We start from the raw sequence: 16,416 nt of genomic DNA on the forward strand, positions 1-16,416 counted from the left end.
TTATATTAGACAGCCGGTGCGATGGTGGGGTATCGAGCCTCACAACCTGACCCACACAGGACCTGACTACAAGTCCGAGGTTTGGATTGGTCTGAACATGCCAACCTGAGATTTTCAGGCTCAGGACCTGCGGGCCACCTGCCAGTGCTGAATTTTGGCCAGTGCTGCGTCCCAGCACCTCTAGGTTTGACAGTTCATAGCCCCAGCACCTCTGGGTTTGCTGTTTCAGTTATTAAAGTAAAAAAAAAATTGCTGGAGTCCAGGTACCTTTTTCCTTACAAATTAAGCACTGCCACCGCCTTGCTGCACTGGGCACTCAGCTGTGAGTGCCTCTCACTTTGCAGCCCCACCAGTGCAGTGCGGGGACTGCCAGCAAGAGTGGGGCCCACAGTTTGGGCTGGTCTCCCTGCCTTGCAAATCAGCACCAGTGAACCCTTAAAGCCACACTCCAACAGTCATGTAATCTAGGTTACAACCTACAGGCCAGTTAACCTCCTGGAGCTCCTTTGTCATTACTTCTCTGTGTCCCTACCCTGGAGAGCGACTCTACCTCGGCACGATCACCCAACTTCTCAGACTCAGAGAGGAAAAATTCTAATTGCTGGTGGAGGCTTCATTCCAATGACCTCCACTGGCTTTTCTGTATGTGACATATTTTTAGGATCCACTACTGTAACATAAGAACGGCCATACCGAGTCAGACCAAAGTTCCATCTAGCCCAGTATCCTGTCTTCTGACAGTGGCTAATGCCAGGTGCCACAAAAGGAATGAACAGAACAGGTAAATCACCAAGTGATCCATCCTCTGTTGCCCATTCCCAGCTTCTGGCAAACAGAGGCCAAGGACACCATCCCTGCCCATCCTGGCTAATAGCCATTGATGGACCTATCCTCGACGAACTTATCTAGTTTTTCCTTGAACCCTGTTATAGTCTTGGCCTTCACAATATCTTCTGGCAAAGAGTTCCACAGGTTGACTGTGCATTGTGTGAAAAAATACTTCCTTTTGTTTGTTTTAAACCTGCTGCCTATTAATTTCATTTGATGACCCCTCGTTCTTGTGCTATGAGAAGGAGTAAATAACACTTGCTTATTTACTATCTCCACACCAGTAATGATTTCATAGACCTGTATCATAGCCCCCCTTAGTCATCTCTTTTCTAAGATGCAAAGGCCCAGTCTTATTAATCTCTCCTCAATTGGAAGCTGTTCCATACCCCTAATCATTTTTGTTGCCCTTTTCTGAACCTTTTCCAAGTCTAATATACGCTTTTTGAGATGAGGCGAACACATCTGCAAGCAATATTCAAGATCTTGGCATACCATGGATTTATATAGAGGCAACATGATATTTTCTGTCTTATTATCTATCCCTTTCTTAATTATTCCCAACATTTTGTTCGCTTTTTTGACTGCAGCTGCACAATGAGTGGATATTTTCAGAGAACTATCCACTAGGACTCCAAGATCTCTCTTGAGTGGTAACAGCTAATTTAGGCCCCATCATTTTATGTTTTCCAATATGTATTACTTTGCATTTATCAACATTAAAATTCATCAGCCATTTTGTTGCCCAATCATTAGGTTTGAGAGATCCTTTTGTAGTTCTTCACAGTCTACCTGGGACTTCACTATCTTGAGTAGTTTTGTATCATCTGCAAATTTTGTCACCTCACAGTTTACTCCTTTTTCCAGATCATGTATGAATATGTTCAATAGGACTGGTCTCAGTACAGACCCCTGGGGGACACCACTATTTACCTCTCTCCATTCTGAAAACGGATAATTTATTCCTACCCTTTGTTTCCTATCTTTTAACAAGTTATCAGTCCATGAGGGAATCTTCCCTCTTATCCCATGAGAGCTTACTTTGCTTAAGAGCTTTTGGTGAGGGACCTTGTCAAAGACTTTCTGGAAATTTAGGAGTTTTCAATGGTTAGAAGGAAATGCTGCCCCTCTGAGAGAAGAGGGACCCCCCATTCCTAATGACATAGGGGTTCTATTTCTAGTCCTGAAGGGTAAAATGCTTGTTGTACTTTGACCCTGAACAAGCTCTGGGGTTCTAACCCTGGCTCTGGCCTGATGGGTGAGCACCAGCAAGTCTGTGCCTCCCTTGACAAAGTTGATGAAAAGCCCAAAACAAGAGCTAGGGAGTATTAATACTAATCCTCCTGTTACTATGAAGATGTCATGGCCATACAAAGACTTGTCCAGGTTTAACTTGACACACTGAGTAGTTCCATTGAGTCCACTGGGATTAGTCACAGTGCAGAAGATTAAGTCTTTGCAGAATTACAGTCTTAGTTTAGTAATCTGGAGACTGAACCATGCCATTGAATTTAGTTTTTCATTTAAATTCCCACAACTCATGTATGTCTTATTTTAGGTGAGCTTTGCTTCTTACTGCACCACTGTAAAGGAAAATAGGTAATTTGGTGCAGAAGAGAACAGTAAATTAAGGGCTTTAAACCCCTCTATTTCACTGCTTTGACATAGCTCCATATTTGTCAGAAAGCTCAGGTCTTGGGTAACAATTCTATGTGCTATTTATTCCACAATAAATATGTGGGCAAAGCCACATTGTGATGCTGTTGAACACACACAGAAAAAAGGAGACAAAAACACCACATTACTGGTGGGCAAACACTTTCCACAAAGCGATCACTCCACAGCTGACCTCTCAGTCCTCAGCCTCAAAGGAAACCTGCACAACACTTTCAAAAGATGAGCCTGGGCGGCTACATTCATCAGTTCACTAGACACGAAAAATCACAGTCTTGATAAAGACATTGTTTTAGTACAATAATTTGCCTTTTTTATGCCCCGTGGTTCTTTACAATATGCGCAAACTACTTCTGCTAAACAATCCTTCCACCTTATATCCCTCTAGTTACCTTTCCCCGACCAGCAGAGCTCTGTGTAGCCTGGACATGCTACTTTCTTTGCCAGATCCACATAAAGAAGAGCTCGGAGACGCTCAAAAGCTTGTCCTTCCTCCAACAGAATTTGGTCCAACAAAAAGCCATTGCTGTCACCAAACGTCTCTCTTTCCTATCCTGGGACCAGTCCAGCTCCAACAACCCTGCAACCAACGTCCCCAGGCCGCTAGCCTGTGTGTTCTCCAGTGATTTTGAACAGGTTACTCTGATTGCAGGTAGTTGGGTGTTACCTGTTGTAAAAGGGGAAGCTAGGGCTAACTCCCAGAATAAAGATTCCCAGGGATAGCTCAGTGGTTTGAGCATTGGCCTGCTTAAACCCAAGGTTGTGAGTTTAATCCTTAAGGGGACCATTTAGGGAACTGGGATAAAAATCTGTCTGGGGATTGGCCCTGCTTTGAGCAGTGGGTTGGACTAGATACCTCCTGAGATCCCTTCCAATCCTGATATTCTAAGATCCTGTAGGCAGCTTTTTTTTTTAATCTGAATGGTATATTTTTATTTAAGTTAATCCACAGATCCTACCAAAACATCTCTGGACAAATAAGGTGGGTGCTGGCCATAGTGCATAAAATGTTTACTCAGTGACGTCTTTGCAAGAGACAGCCACTTGACCACACACCCATTTTAAAGCAATTATACCAGAAATTTCTATTTTTAGGATGTTAGCTGTACAGTACTAAAGTGAAACATAGCAACTTAACAGACAAGCAAAAAAAAATTGAGAGAAAGCCAGCATGTTCCTTGGCAAATTTCATTAGTGGCCGTCATGGAAGGCTTTTTTCCCCTTCATACAGAAGACACCATCTTCATAGACATCCAGCGGTTTTTTAAGGGCATAGCTTTCTGTTCCCGTAGGCAGCTGCAAGGAAGGCACCTTCCTACCTACGTTCACACGGCGCTCAGAGCCCTGGTTCAGAGTCCCCAGGCGGAGTCAGCAAAGCAAAGGTCCCCCGCAGCCTGAGCGTGCGATCAGCCTCCAGGTCTTCCAATCAGTCCACCCCGGCTTCCTTCTCCTCCTCAACCGGCCCGGCCCGGGCGGGACAGCGGGACCCTTCCTTGAGCCCAGGCTTGCTTGAGCTGCAAGCCCCGCTGTTCCCCAAAGGGGTAGGACACCCCCCGCACCGCCCCGTCCTACCCAACCCAGCGGTGCTGACGGGTGTGGTGCCTTTACACTGACCTGCCCCCCGGGCTCCCCGTCTGCTGCCGGCACACTGGCTTGCGCAGCGCTGGCAGGGTTACCCGGTGGAGCTGGCAATCACCCGCCCGCTGCAGGGTGCACAGACACACTCGCATGGTTCGAGCTCTTCCCCTCACGCAAGTGACGGAGCAAAGTCCTTCAGCCGGGCTCTCCTGGGGCTCACGGGAGCGGGCTGCTCGCAGGGACTAGATCACCCGCAGGGCGTTTCTCGCGGCGCGCAGGAGCACCAGTGGAAGGGCACAGCCAGTGCGCGCCCAGTGCACGTTATAGCTCGCACCGCGGGGATGCTGAGTTCCAGTTCACAGCTGCCAAACAGATAACACAGTGGGGCCATGTCGTGAAACCAGCTGTGATTTCAACAAGCAGCTTAGACACCCGTGCCGGGCTGTGACCCCAGCGGTGTCCTCCAGAGCCTTTCAGTAAGAGCGGGATCGCCAGGCCATGCGTGCTACAGGCTGGGGGTACATGGAAGCAGCAGCTGTTTCCGTGTTCCTAGTCCACCTAAAACACCAAGTGACGTCACTGCGGAAACCCTGGCACTTGGCGGTGAAAGGGAATTTCGCCCTTAATTACAGCTGTAGCAGGACTGGGGCTTAGAACAAACTGCTGTCGGTTTGTCATTGTTAAAGGGAGAAAATGTATTTTCACAGCCTGCTTGCTGCACAAAGAGAAATAAACTGAAAATCAGGTGGCCGAAAATATTCCTTTAATTCTGTCACTTTTTCTCCTCCTGCCAAACAATGGCAAACCAGGGAACACAGGGGCTAGCGGAAAACACCGAACACGTGACCGTGTTTTTGAAATGCAAAACATCCTTGTGGCTCTGTGCCGGTGACACATCTCGCCCATCCGTGGCTTTCCCCCTCTGGCCGCTCGGGTAGGAGGAACGGGACTGTCACTATGCGAGCATCGCCTTCTCCGGGACAGAGCAAACTTTAAAGCCGCTCCTCGCCCACATGCAGCGCCCTTCCTCAGCTTCGGAGTCTCCGGCAGAGAATGCCCCGGGGGGCGAATTTTGATTTCTGAAGCTTGGGTGATATGGGGCTGGATCGTGCAGCTCTTAGGGGAAGCGCCCGCTAACTGCAGAGGGAAGTTTTGCCCACGGACTGCAGAATCGGGCTCCATTTCTTTTGTAGACTGAGTTAGTTCAGAGGCGTCTGTGCTTTGAACAGAAAAAAAACAGCCTCGCAATCGCTTCCTTTTTTAAGCTGGTTAATAACATATGTCCTGGGTGGTCTGCGCGTGTGTTGCAGTTCCCACTGTGAAAGTTACTGGTGACCCCCCTTAACAGCTATTCAGGCCGCCACTAGGGGAAGCAGAAACCTCAGGTACACAGTAACCTGAACTTTTGAACTGTCTTTTCTCCTCTGCCTTAAAGCAGAAGGAACTAGCTCCAAGTTGGTTTTCACTGACCAGGTAACGGTTTCACCGGGTCTGGCAACCACCAAAGAAGTGTTAACAGGGCATGGTCTTTGTCTGAAAGTGTATAAAAAGTTTGTGAAATTTGTATGAAGCAGAGTTCTTTGTACCTGAGTACAGAACTCTCCTTTTTTCTGCAGAATAAAGCAATCTTTCCTTATCCCTGTCAGGCTGTTATTGGCTCTCAGCTAGAGGGACCGATATTTCCTAACACCACAGATCACACTGGTTTTACTGTTTTGAACGTCTGGTAATTTTTATGGCTTCTCTCTTCGGCCCATCTGGCTGCCAGAGCAGGAGTTGTGCCGAAGCTCTCACTGGCAGCCTGGAGAGACAGAAGGTCTTGCTCACTGTTAAGTTAGTGCAGGGGTCGGCCACCTTTCAGCAGCGCTGTGCCGAGTTCACTCTGATTTAAGGTTCCGCGTGCCAGTAACACATTTTAATGTTTTTAGAAGGTCTCTTTCTAGAAGTCGCTATTATAGAACTAAACTATTGTTGTATGTAAAGTAAATAAGGTTTTTTAAATGTTTAAGAAGCTTCATTTAAAATTAAATTCAAATGCAGAGCCCCTCCGACCCAACCGGTGGCCAGGGTCCGGTCAGTGTGAGTGCCACTGAAAATCAGCTCCTGTGCCGCCTTTGGCATGGTGCCGTAGGTTGCCAACCCCTGAGTTAGTGCATGTAAATCAATAGTCATGAGACTTCCACATCACCGGGCTGCACTGAGTGATTTGTTCCTCCACTTTACAGTAGGGTAGCTGGGGGGGGGGCAGCGGAGCACAAGTGTTAGCCAAAAATGGGCTCGTTTCTCCCCGGAGCTAACCAATTACTCCAAAGAGAGACACAGAGAGCAAAACTGAGCTTCTTATACACAGGGCGGGGGGGGGGGGCAAGAGGTGCAATTTGCCCCAGGCCCCGGGTGCAGCAGGGGCCCCCATGAGAGTTTTTCGGGGCCCCTGGAGCAGGGTCCCTCACTTGCTCTGGGGGGACAGAAAACTCTTGCGGGGCCGGGCACAGGAGCTTCTTTGCTCCTGGTCTTCGCCTGCGGGGGTCCTTCCGCTTCGGGATAGAAGGACCCCCAGCCGGCAAATAACCGCAGAAGCGGGACCCACCGCCAAACCGCAGCCCGGTGGCGGGGGGCCCTTCCCGGACCGGGCCCCCCGCCAAAGTGCCCGGAAGACCCACGGCGGGCCCCCCGCCGCAGCCCGGGCTGCACTTCGGCAGCGGGTCCGCCTTCCATGGTAATTCCGCGGCAGGGGGGCCCGAACTTTGGAGGCGGGTCCCAGAACGGAAGGGGCCCCCCGCATCCGAAGACCCCAGGCCCCCGGAATTCTCTGGGCGGCCCTGCTTATACAGACTCTTTATTGAGCGATCAGCTGAGCGGGTGCCCCCCTCGACTAATGCCAGAGGAAGGACACCCCGAAACAAGATTTTTACCACACATATATAGTATTATTGACGTCATATCAGACCATACTGATAGCAACATGTTTTCCTAAGATCAGGGACAGTGGGTACATAGGTTTATTTACCTGCTGATGCATCATTCCACCTATCTCTCATTGACCAGAGTATTGTTTGTTAAGACAACAAGTCACAAACTCTTAATGATTGCATAAGAGAATCAAAATCAAATTATGTTATCTATCACAAGCGGCCCCGTTTCTTGGTTGGTGTCCGCCAGATGCAGGGGCGGCTCTAGACACCAGCGCGCCAAGCAGGCGCTTGGGGCGGCCGTTTCCCGGGGGGGCGGCATTTGGCTCCGGTGGAGCTCCCGCAGGCATGCCGGCAGGAGCTCAACCGGAGCCGCGGGAAGAGGGGACCCGCCGCGGGACCGGGGAAGGGCGGCGCAGCGCTCCGCGCTGCTTGGGGCAGCCCGATTTCTAGAGCCGCCCCTGGCCAGATGCAACAAACCAGAAGTAGATTTTTGGCGCCAACAGTGAAATACGAGCTCATGCTCAGACTCAAGGGGGTTCATTTAGCAGCGAACTGCCAAGTTGCTCCCTTAGCTCCCCCGTGATGGGGGAAGTTTGTCCGTGTTTCCGAGCCTGCAGATTGCTGCGCACTAGCGATAACCCCCGAGCAGGCCGGGTCCCTGCTCCTTAACATCAGCCCAGGCTGCTGGGCGGGGCTGTCCGAGGAGTGAACCAGTCTCCTAACGGGAGCGACAGCAGCGGGGGCAGAGCTGGGCCGCTGCACCCCAGGGAGAGCCCGCGTGGCTGGGAACTAGCCCGAGCTGCGAGGGAGACTGGGGCACCGGCGGGACCCATCCCGCTCCCTGCTCCCGCCGTTCCCCCACCCCGGCTTCGCTGTAAGAACTGGGGCCACGGCGCCTTCACCTGGAGCCTGAAATAGCTCGGCCAGATCCCACGGGCAGCGTCCGAGCCCGCCTGCCTCGCCCAGGGGCACCCGGGCTGCACCCCCGCCCCGGCACCCCGCGCTGCCACACCCGGTTCTAGGGGTAATTAAACCTGAACAGCGAACCGCGGGGCTTTCGGGCTTAGGAAACTGGGTTATCGAAACTCCAGGAACCCGCTCCCTGCCGGGCGGGGGATCCCGGGCTCGGTGCGGGGATCGCTACTGCGGGAGTGAAGGTGTCTGGATTGGGGGCTCCGGGCGGGGATCCCGGGCCCGGGCCAGTCCCGAGCCCAGCCCTTGGCGCGGGGCCGGGGCAGGCGGGTCCCAGCTGAAGCGGGTTTCTCCGGCCGCTCCGCCCTCTCTGCCCCGGGGATTTCCCGGCCGGGTCCCGCGGGGATAAAAGCGGCCGCGGGGGGCTGCGGTGGCTCAGAGCTGAGCCGAGCCCAGATCCCAGCACCAGCCTCCGCCGCCAGCCCGGACCATGAGCCGCCCCGAGCTTCGCCCGGCAGCGCCCTGCTGCTGCTGCTGCTGCTAGCGGCCTGCCCGCGTTGTGCCGGGGTAAGGGCTCGCTGCGCCGGGGCCCCGGGACCGGGCTGGGGAGTCTCGCTTCCCACTGGGAGTGTATAAGCGGGGACTGGGTCCGCTATTGTAGGGCGCTTCCCTGGCTTCTGCACTACCCCGTCTGGTGAAATGGGCTAGTGGAAGGATCTGAGTCCTGCTCCCATTCCCTTTCCCCAGAGGCCTCCCTGCCCTGGAGATCTCCCCTTCCACTCTCCTGTCTGGCAGAGCCCTCCTAACCCCGACAAGGCTGGGCCCAGTATTCCTGGGCGGCTGGACTCCCAACCCTGCTGTGGTCACCCAGGATAGGGGCTAGGGTGTCCCCTCTCCAGGGTGTTCTCTCTGCACTGGGCACCTCCCTGACCAGGGGCGGCTCCAGACCCCAGCACGCCAAGCGCGTGCTTGGGGCAGCATGCCGCGGGGGGTGCTCTGCCGGTTGCCAGGAGGGGTGCAGGCAGCTCCGGTGGACCTCCCACAGAGGTGCCTGCGGAGGGTCCGCTGGTCCCACGGCTCCGGTGGAGCATCCGCAGGGTCGCCTGTGGGAGGTCCACCAGAGCCGCGGGACCAGGGACCGGCAGAGCGCTCCTCGCGGCGTGCCGCCCTGCTTGGGGCGGCAAAATGGCTAGAGCCGCCCCTGTCCCTCACCCACTGATCATTTCATACAATTTAAAGCAAATACAATTTATTTAATCAGCAATTAGTTTAAAAAAGAATAAGGAACAATGGGAAAGGTTCAGGGAAAACCCATCACCCTGCTCTGTGGCAGGGAACATCACAAACAGTGTCTCTGGAACGTCAGGGCAGTTCAGTCTGTTCCTTGTAGGTCCCTGGCCTCCTTCTAAGCCGTGGCTGTGCTGCAGGGACGCTGTGGGTTGGACACTTGCTCTGGTGGTGGCCACGCATCTCCGGGCGTTGGGTGGCGGGACCCTTCTTCCCAGCACCAGCCCCCTGTCGGGTTCAGATCCCCCTCCCAGTCTGGCCTGCAAGGACCCTTGGCTGGCAGTGTCTTTCTGCGCTGGGTCCTTTGCCCAGAATCCCCTCTTGGCTGGCCCCAGTTGCTCACCGCATCCGGCTCCAGACTGCTCCAGCCCCAGCTCCACTGTTCTAGCTCTGGCTCCTCTCTGCCTCAGCAGGGAGGCTGCTCTGCCTCCAGCCCCCTGGGCTGCTTCTCACAGGTCTGCTCTGTGGGCTGCTTCTGTGACTCTGCTCCCAGCTCTCACTTGCTTCCTGGGCTGCTTTTCTGGCCCCTCTGGATCCGGCACAACTCTGCTCCCCAGCTCGGCTTGGACCCCTGCTCTGTCTGACCCAGGCAATTCCAGCTCACATGGAGGACGGGACCCTGGTCTCCTGACTCCCTGATTAGCCTGCTCACCCTGTCAGTCTGGAGCAGGGGCCTCTCCTCATTGTTCCTGGGGACTGTCAGTCTCAGGGTCCTTATTTCCCATCATCCCTTCCCCTTTCTTTTGGCACTGGGAGTTAGCCAACCCCCAAAAAACCTCACTGAGTCTTAGGAAGGGGACAACAGTCCCCTTACACTTGGAAGGATGGATGGGATCCAGGTGTCTGGGAGCTGGCCGTATGTGGGGAGTCCGGGGTGAATGATGGGACCCAGATGTGGGGTGTCCCCAGGCCACTGGCAGGAGCTGAGTCTTCCTCCCCGGGCAGGTGCCCCCATGGACGGCGAGCTGCGGTGCCAGTGCCTGCAGACCGAGGCCACGGTGATCCCCCCCAAGCGCATCACCCACGTGGAGCTGATCCCCGAGGGGCACCACTGCGGGGTGCCAGAAGTCATGTAAGTGTCGGGGCCCTGCTCCCCCCCCCCAGCCAGCTACCCCCCCTCCCCGCAGAGCCCTCACCCCCTCTCCCCTCTGCCTCCCCGCAGAGCCACCATGAAAAATGGCAAGGAAGTCTGTCTGGATCCCACCACGCCCTGGGTCAAGCTGATCGTCACCAAGATCCTGAACAGGTACCTGCCTGGGGGTGTCGCTCTTCCTGTTGTGCCAGGGGCCAGGGCCCCATTGGTGAAGGGCCAAAATCCCAATAACACATATATAAGATCTTGGCCACAGTCCCTGGTAAGAACCTTTCACATAGGCCCAAATTCCAGGGCCTGCTCTGAGGCATGAGGCCTAGTTAACAGTGGACAATACATGGCTAAAGAAAAGCTGGATGAGCAGGGAACAGCCTTGTATGTTTCAACTATACATAAAGCTGAGCCAGCATAACTGCAGGTGGGGAGCAGTCATTGGGAGGCTTATCAGGAGTTATAGGCACAGAGCTCACTGAGAGGAACCTTACAGGCTACTCCCTGGTTCGGGAAGAGAATACGCTGCATATTCCCCAGAGTTCAGGGAGAGGCCTAGCATGAGTTATGGCATCCTCCCTCACAGAGGCCAGTCCTAGCTCACAGGATCGCATTGGTAACTCATACACAGTTGCCATTGCTGTGCACTGTTCTTTTTCCTTTAAAACCCTCCAGTATTGCACCTGTGGACCAACCTGCCCTGACAGACCCCGTCATTCCTCTGGACCCAAAATAAGGATTTAACTTACCCGTTGCAAGAGGAGAATTTTGAGGGATAGCACCTGTGTATTAGCAAACATGTTAACCTGGGCTATGCGCGGAGCCATGATGCCATCTTTTAGACTATTGGCCTATTGTGCTAATTTTGTCTTGCTGCTAGAACCTATCCAGGGTCTGGGGAACTCTCCCCCCCCACCCCCCCCGCTTCTCTCCGCCCACTGGCACGTATATAATCTATTGTTTAGCAGTGTCTCACTGAGCCTAATAAGCAAAGTGACACTCCGCCAGCGCTGTGCGTAATAAACCCTTGTGCTTGACTCTACCTGGTGTCCAACTTCTGTTCACCCAACCAGTCCCGCGCTGCCCAGGGGCAAGGGAGCAGGTGTGGGTGTCCCAGTGACAATGGGCCAGATTGTATCAGAACTGTCCATTGGTTAGGACTCAGTGGCCCAGGCTGTATTATGGGGTGAGAGAAGCCGGGAGTCATACAGCAGAACAGTTCACATATAATGTAAGTTTGTTTGTTCTCTCACCCATCAAACGGGGCTGCAACCTGTGGCTGGCGGAGTCGCGATCCCCGCACCGAGCCCGGGATCCCCGCCGGAACCCCAATCCAGCCACCTTCACTCCCGCAGCAGCGATCCCCGCACTGAGCCCGGGATCCCCGCCCGGAACCCCCAATCCAGCCACCTTCACTCCCGCAGCAGCGATCCCCGCACCGAGCCCGGGATCCCCGCCCGGACCCCCCAATCCAGCCACCTTCACTCCCGCAGCAGCGATCGCACCGAGCCGGGATCCCGCCGGAGCCCCAATCCAGACACCTTCACTCCCGCAGGAGCGATCCCCGCACCGAGCCCGGGATCCCCTGCCCGGCAGGGAGCGGGTTCCGTGGAGTTTCGATAACCCAGTTTCCTAAGCCCGAAAGCCCCGCGGTTCGCTGTTGTCGGAGAAGTGAACCAGTCTCCTAACGGGAGCGACAGCAGCGGGGGCAGAGCTGGGCCGCTGCACCCCAGGGAGAGCCCGCGTGGCTGGGAACTAGCCCGAGCTGCGAGGGAGACTGGGGCACCGGCGGGACCCATCCCGCTCCCTGCTCCCGCCGTTCCCCCACCCCGGCTTCGCTGTAAGAACTGGGGCCACGGCGCCTTCACCTGGAGCCTGAAATAGCTCGGCCAGATCCCACGTGCAGCCTGTGGTCCGAGCCCGCCTGCCTCGCCCAGGGGCACCCGGGCTGCACCCCCGCGCTGCCACACCCGGTTCTAGGGGTAATTAAACCTGAACAGCGAACCGCGGGGCTTTCGGGCTTAGGAAACTGGGTTATCGAAACTCCACGGAACCCGCTCCCTGCCGGGCAGGGGATCCCGGGCTCGGTGCGGGGATCGCTCCTGCGGGAGTGAAGGTGTCTGGATTGGGGGCTCCGGGCGGGGATCCCGGGCTCGGTGCGGGGATCGCTGCTGCGGGAGTGAAGGTGGCTGGATTGGGGGTTCCGGGCGGGGATCCCGGGCTCAGTGCGGGGATCGCTGCTGCGGGAGTGAAGGTGGCTGGATTGGGGGTTCCGGGCGGGGATCCCGGGCTCAGTGCGGGGATCGCTGCTGCGGGAGTGAAGGTGGCTGGATTGGGGGTTCCGGGCGGGGATCCCGGGCTCGGTGCGGGGATCGCGACTCCGCCAGCCACAGGTTGCAGCCCCGTTTGATGGGTGAGAGAACAAACAAACTTACATTATATGTGAACTGTTCTGCTGTATGACTCCCGGCTTCTCTCACCCCATAATACAGCCTGGGCCACTGAGTCCTAACCAATGGACAGTTCTGATACAATCTGGCCCATTGTCACTGGGACACCCACACCTGCTCCCTTGCCCCTGGGCAGCGCGGGACTGGTTGAGTGAACAGAAGTTGGACACCAGGTAGAGTCAAGCACAAGGGTTTATTACGCACAGCGCTGGCGGAGTGTCACTTTGCTTATTAGGCTCAGTGAGACATTGCTAAACAATAGATTATATACGTGCCACTGGGCGGAGAGAAGCGCGGGGAGAGGGGAGTTCCCCAGATCCTGGATAGGTTCTAGCAGCAAAACAAAATTAGCACAATAGGCCAATAGTCTAAAAGACTCCGCCCATAGCCCAGGTTAACATGTTTGCTAATACACAGGTGCTATCCCTCAAAATTCTCCTCTTGCAACGGGTAAGTTAAATCCTTATTTTGGGTCCAGAGGAATGACGGGGTCTGTCAGGGCAGGTTGGTCCACAGGTGCAATACTGGAGGGTTTTAAAGGAAAAAGAACAGTGCACAGCAATGGCAACTGTGTATGAGTTACCAATGCGATCCTGTGAGCTAGGACTGGCCTCTGTGAGGGAGGATGCCATAACTCATGCTAGGCCTCTCCCTGAACTCTGGGGAATATGCAGCGTATTCTCTTCCCGAACCAGGGAGTAGCCTGTAAGGCTCCTCTCAGTGAGCTCTGTGCCTATAACTCCTGATAAGCCTCCCAATGACTGCTCCCCACCTGGAGTTGTGCTGGCTCCGCTTTATGTATCGTTGAAACATACACGGCTGTTCCCTGCTCATCCAGCTTTTCTTTAGCCATGTATTGTCCACTGTTAACTAGGCCTCATGCCTCAGAGCAGGCCCTGGAATTTGGGCCTATGTGAAAGGTTCTTACCAGGGACTGTGGCCAAGATCTTATATATGTGTTATTGGGATTTTGGCCCTTCACCGATGGGGCCCTGGCCACTGGCACAACAGGAAGAGCGACACCCCCAGGCAGGTACCTGTTCTGGATCTTGGTGACGATCAGCTTGACCCAGGGCGCGGTGGGATCCAGACAGACTTTCTTGCCATTCTTCGTGGTGGCTCTGCGGGGAGGCAGAGGGGAGAGGGGGTGAGGGCTCTGCGGGGAGGGGGGCGCAGGCTGCAGGGGGGGGGCAGCAGGGCCACAACACTTACATGACTTCTGGCACCCCGCAGTGGTGCCCCTCGGGGATCAGCTCCATGTGGGCGATGCGCTTGGGGGGGATCACCGCGGCCTCGGTCTGCAGGCACTGGCACCGCAGCTCGCCGTCCATGGGGGCACCTGCCCGGGGAGGGGGAGAAAGACTCAGCTCCTGCCAGCGGCCTGGGGACACCCCACACCTGGGTCCCATCCATCACCCCAGACTCCCCACATACGGCCAGCTCCCAGACACCTGGATCCCATCCATCCTTCCAAGTGTAAGGGGATGTTGTCCCCTTACTAAGACTCAGTGAGGTTTTTTTGGGGTTGGCTAACTCCCAGTGCCAAAAGAAAGGGGAAGGGATGATGGGAAATAAGGACCCTGAGACTGACAGTCCCCAGGAACAATGAGGAGAGGCCCCTGCTCCAGACTGACAGGGTGAGCAGGCTAATCAGGGAGTCAGGAGACCAGGGTCCCGTCCTCCATGTGAGCTGGAATTGCCTGGGTCAGACAGAGCAGGGGTCCAAGCCGAGCTGGGGAGCAGAGTTGTGCCGGATCCAGAGGGGCCAGAAAAGCAGCCCAGGAAGCAAGTGAGAGCTGGGAGCAGAGTCACAGAAGCAGCCCACAGAGCAGACCTGTGAGAAGCAGCCCAGGGGGCTGGAGGCAGAGCAGCCTCCCTGCTGAGGCAGAGAGGAGCCAGAGCTAGAACAGTGGAGCTGGGGCTGGAGCAGTCTGGAGCCGGATGCGGTGAGCAACTGGGGCCAGCCAAGAGGGGATTCTGGGCAAAGGACCCAGCGCAGAAAGACACTGCCAGCCAAGGGTCCTTGCAGGCCAGACTGGGAGGGGGATCTGAACCCGACAGAGGGCTGGTGCTGGGAAGAAGGGTCCCGCCACCCAATGCCCGGAGATGCGTGGCCACCACCAGAGCAAGTGTCCAACCCACAGCGTCCCTGCAGCACAGCCATGGCTTAGAAGGAGGCCAGGGACCTACAAGGAACAGACTGAACTGCCCTGACGTTCCAGAGACACTGTTTGTGATGTTCCCTGCCACAGAGCAGGGTGATGGGTTTTCCCTGAACCTTTCCCATTGTTCCTTATTCTTTTTTAAACTAATTGCTGATTAAATAAATTGTATTTGCTTTAAATTGTATGAAATGATCAGTGGGTGAGGGACAGGGGCGGCTCTAGCCATTTTGCCGCCCCAAGCAGGGCGGCACGCCGCGAGGAGCGCTCTGCCGGTCCCTGGTCCCGCGGCTCTGGTGGACCTCCCACAGGCGACCCTGCGGATGCTCCACCGGAGCCGTGGGACCAGCGGACCCTCCGCAGGCACCTCTGTGGGAGGTCCACCGGAGCTGCCTGCACCCCTCCTGGCAACCGGCAGAGCACCCCCCGCGGCATGCTGCCCCAAGCACGCGCTTGGCGTGCTGGGGTCTGGAGCCGCCCCTGGTCAGGGAGGTGCCCAGTGCAGAGAGAACACCCCGGAGAGGGGACACCCTAGCCCCTATCCTGGGTGACCACAGCAGGGTTGGGAGTCCAGCCGCCCAGGAATACTGGGCCCAGCCTTGTCGGGGTTAGGAGGGCTCTGCCAGACAGGAGAGTGGAAGGGGAGATCTCCAGGGCAGGGAGGCCTCTGGGGAAAGGGAATGGGAGCAGGACTCAGATCCTTCCACTAGCCCATTTCACCAGACGGGGTAGTGCAGAAGCCAGGGAAGCGCCCTACAATAGCGGACCCATTCCCCGCTTATACACTCCCCAGTGGGAAGCGAGACTCCCCCAGCCCGGTCCCGGGGCCCCCGGCGCAGCGAGCCCCTTACCCCGGCACAACGCGGGGCAGGCCGCTAGCAGCAGCAGCAGCAGCAGGGCGCTGCCGGGGGCGAAGCTCTCGGGGCGGCTCATGGTCCGGGCTGGCGGCGGAGGCTGGTGCTGGGATCTGGGCTCGGCTCAGCTCTGAGCCACCGCAGCCCCCCGCGGCCGCTTTTATCCCCGCGGGACCCGGCCGGGAAATCCCCGGGGCAGAGAGGGCGGAGCGGCCGGAGAAACCCGCTTCAGCTGGGACCCGCCTGCCCCGGCCCCGCGCCAAGGGCTGGGCTCGGGGACTGGCCCGGGCCCGGGATCCCCGCCCGGAGCCCCCAATCCAGACACCTTCACTCCCGCAGTAGCGATCCCCGCACCGAGCCCGGGATCCCCCGCCCGGCAGGGAGCGGGTTCCTGGAGTTTCGATAACCCAGTTTCCTAAGCCCGAAAGCCCCGCGGTTCGCTGTTCAGGTTTAATTACCCCTAGAACCGGGTGTGGCAGCGCGGGGTGCCGGGGCGGGGGTGCAGCCCGGGTGCCCCTGGGCGAGGCAGGCGGGCTCGGACGCTGCCCGTGGGATCTGGCCGAGCTATTTCAGGCTCCAGGTGAAGGCGCCGTGGCCCCAGTTCTTACAGCGAAGCCGGGGTGGGGGAACGGCGGGAGCAGGGAGCGGGATGGGTCCCGCCGGTGCCCCAGTCTC

The 16,416-nt window shown here is 56.4% G+C and overlaps 2 protein-coding genes across 2 annotated transcripts; one reads left to right on the forward strand and one right to left on the reverse strand.

Moving 5' to 3' along the window:
* The first annotated feature begins 7,687 nt into the window (after positions 1-7,687).
* On the forward strand, positions 7,688-11,317 carry LOC120406634 (interleukin-8-like). Its single transcript, XM_039541633.1, has 4 exons — positions 7,688-7,866; positions 10,137-10,263; positions 10,354-10,437; positions 10,951-11,317. The coding sequence occupies exons 2-4, from the start codon at positions 10,145-10,147 to the stop codon at positions 11,009-11,011; spliced, it is 264 nt and encodes an 87-aa protein (XP_039397567.1). The 5' UTR covers positions 7,688-7,866; positions 10,137-10,144; the 3' UTR covers positions 11,012-11,317.
* Positions 11,318-13,114: 1,797 nt separating this feature from the next.
* Positions 13,115-15,884, reverse strand: LOC120406663 (growth-regulated alpha protein-like). The gene is made up of 4 exons (XM_039541682.1): positions 15,739-15,884; positions 13,938-14,064; positions 13,763-13,846; positions 13,115-13,249 (listed from the first exon to the last, which is right to left on the reverse strand). Exons 1-4 carry the CDS (start codon positions 15,818-15,820, stop codon positions 13,189-13,191), a joined length of 354 nt encoding a protein of 117 aa, XP_039397616.1. The 5' UTR covers positions 15,821-15,884; the 3' UTR covers positions 13,115-13,188.
* Between the last annotated feature and the right edge of the window lie 532 nt (positions 15,885-16,416).

This window comes from Mauremys reevesii, linkage group 5 (genome assembly GCF_016161935.1).
Source record: "Mauremys reevesii isolate NIE-2019 linkage group 5, ASM1616193v1, whole genome shotgun sequence".
NCBI classification, from domain to species: domain Eukaryota; kingdom Metazoa; phylum Chordata; order Testudines; family Geoemydidae; genus Mauremys; species Mauremys reevesii.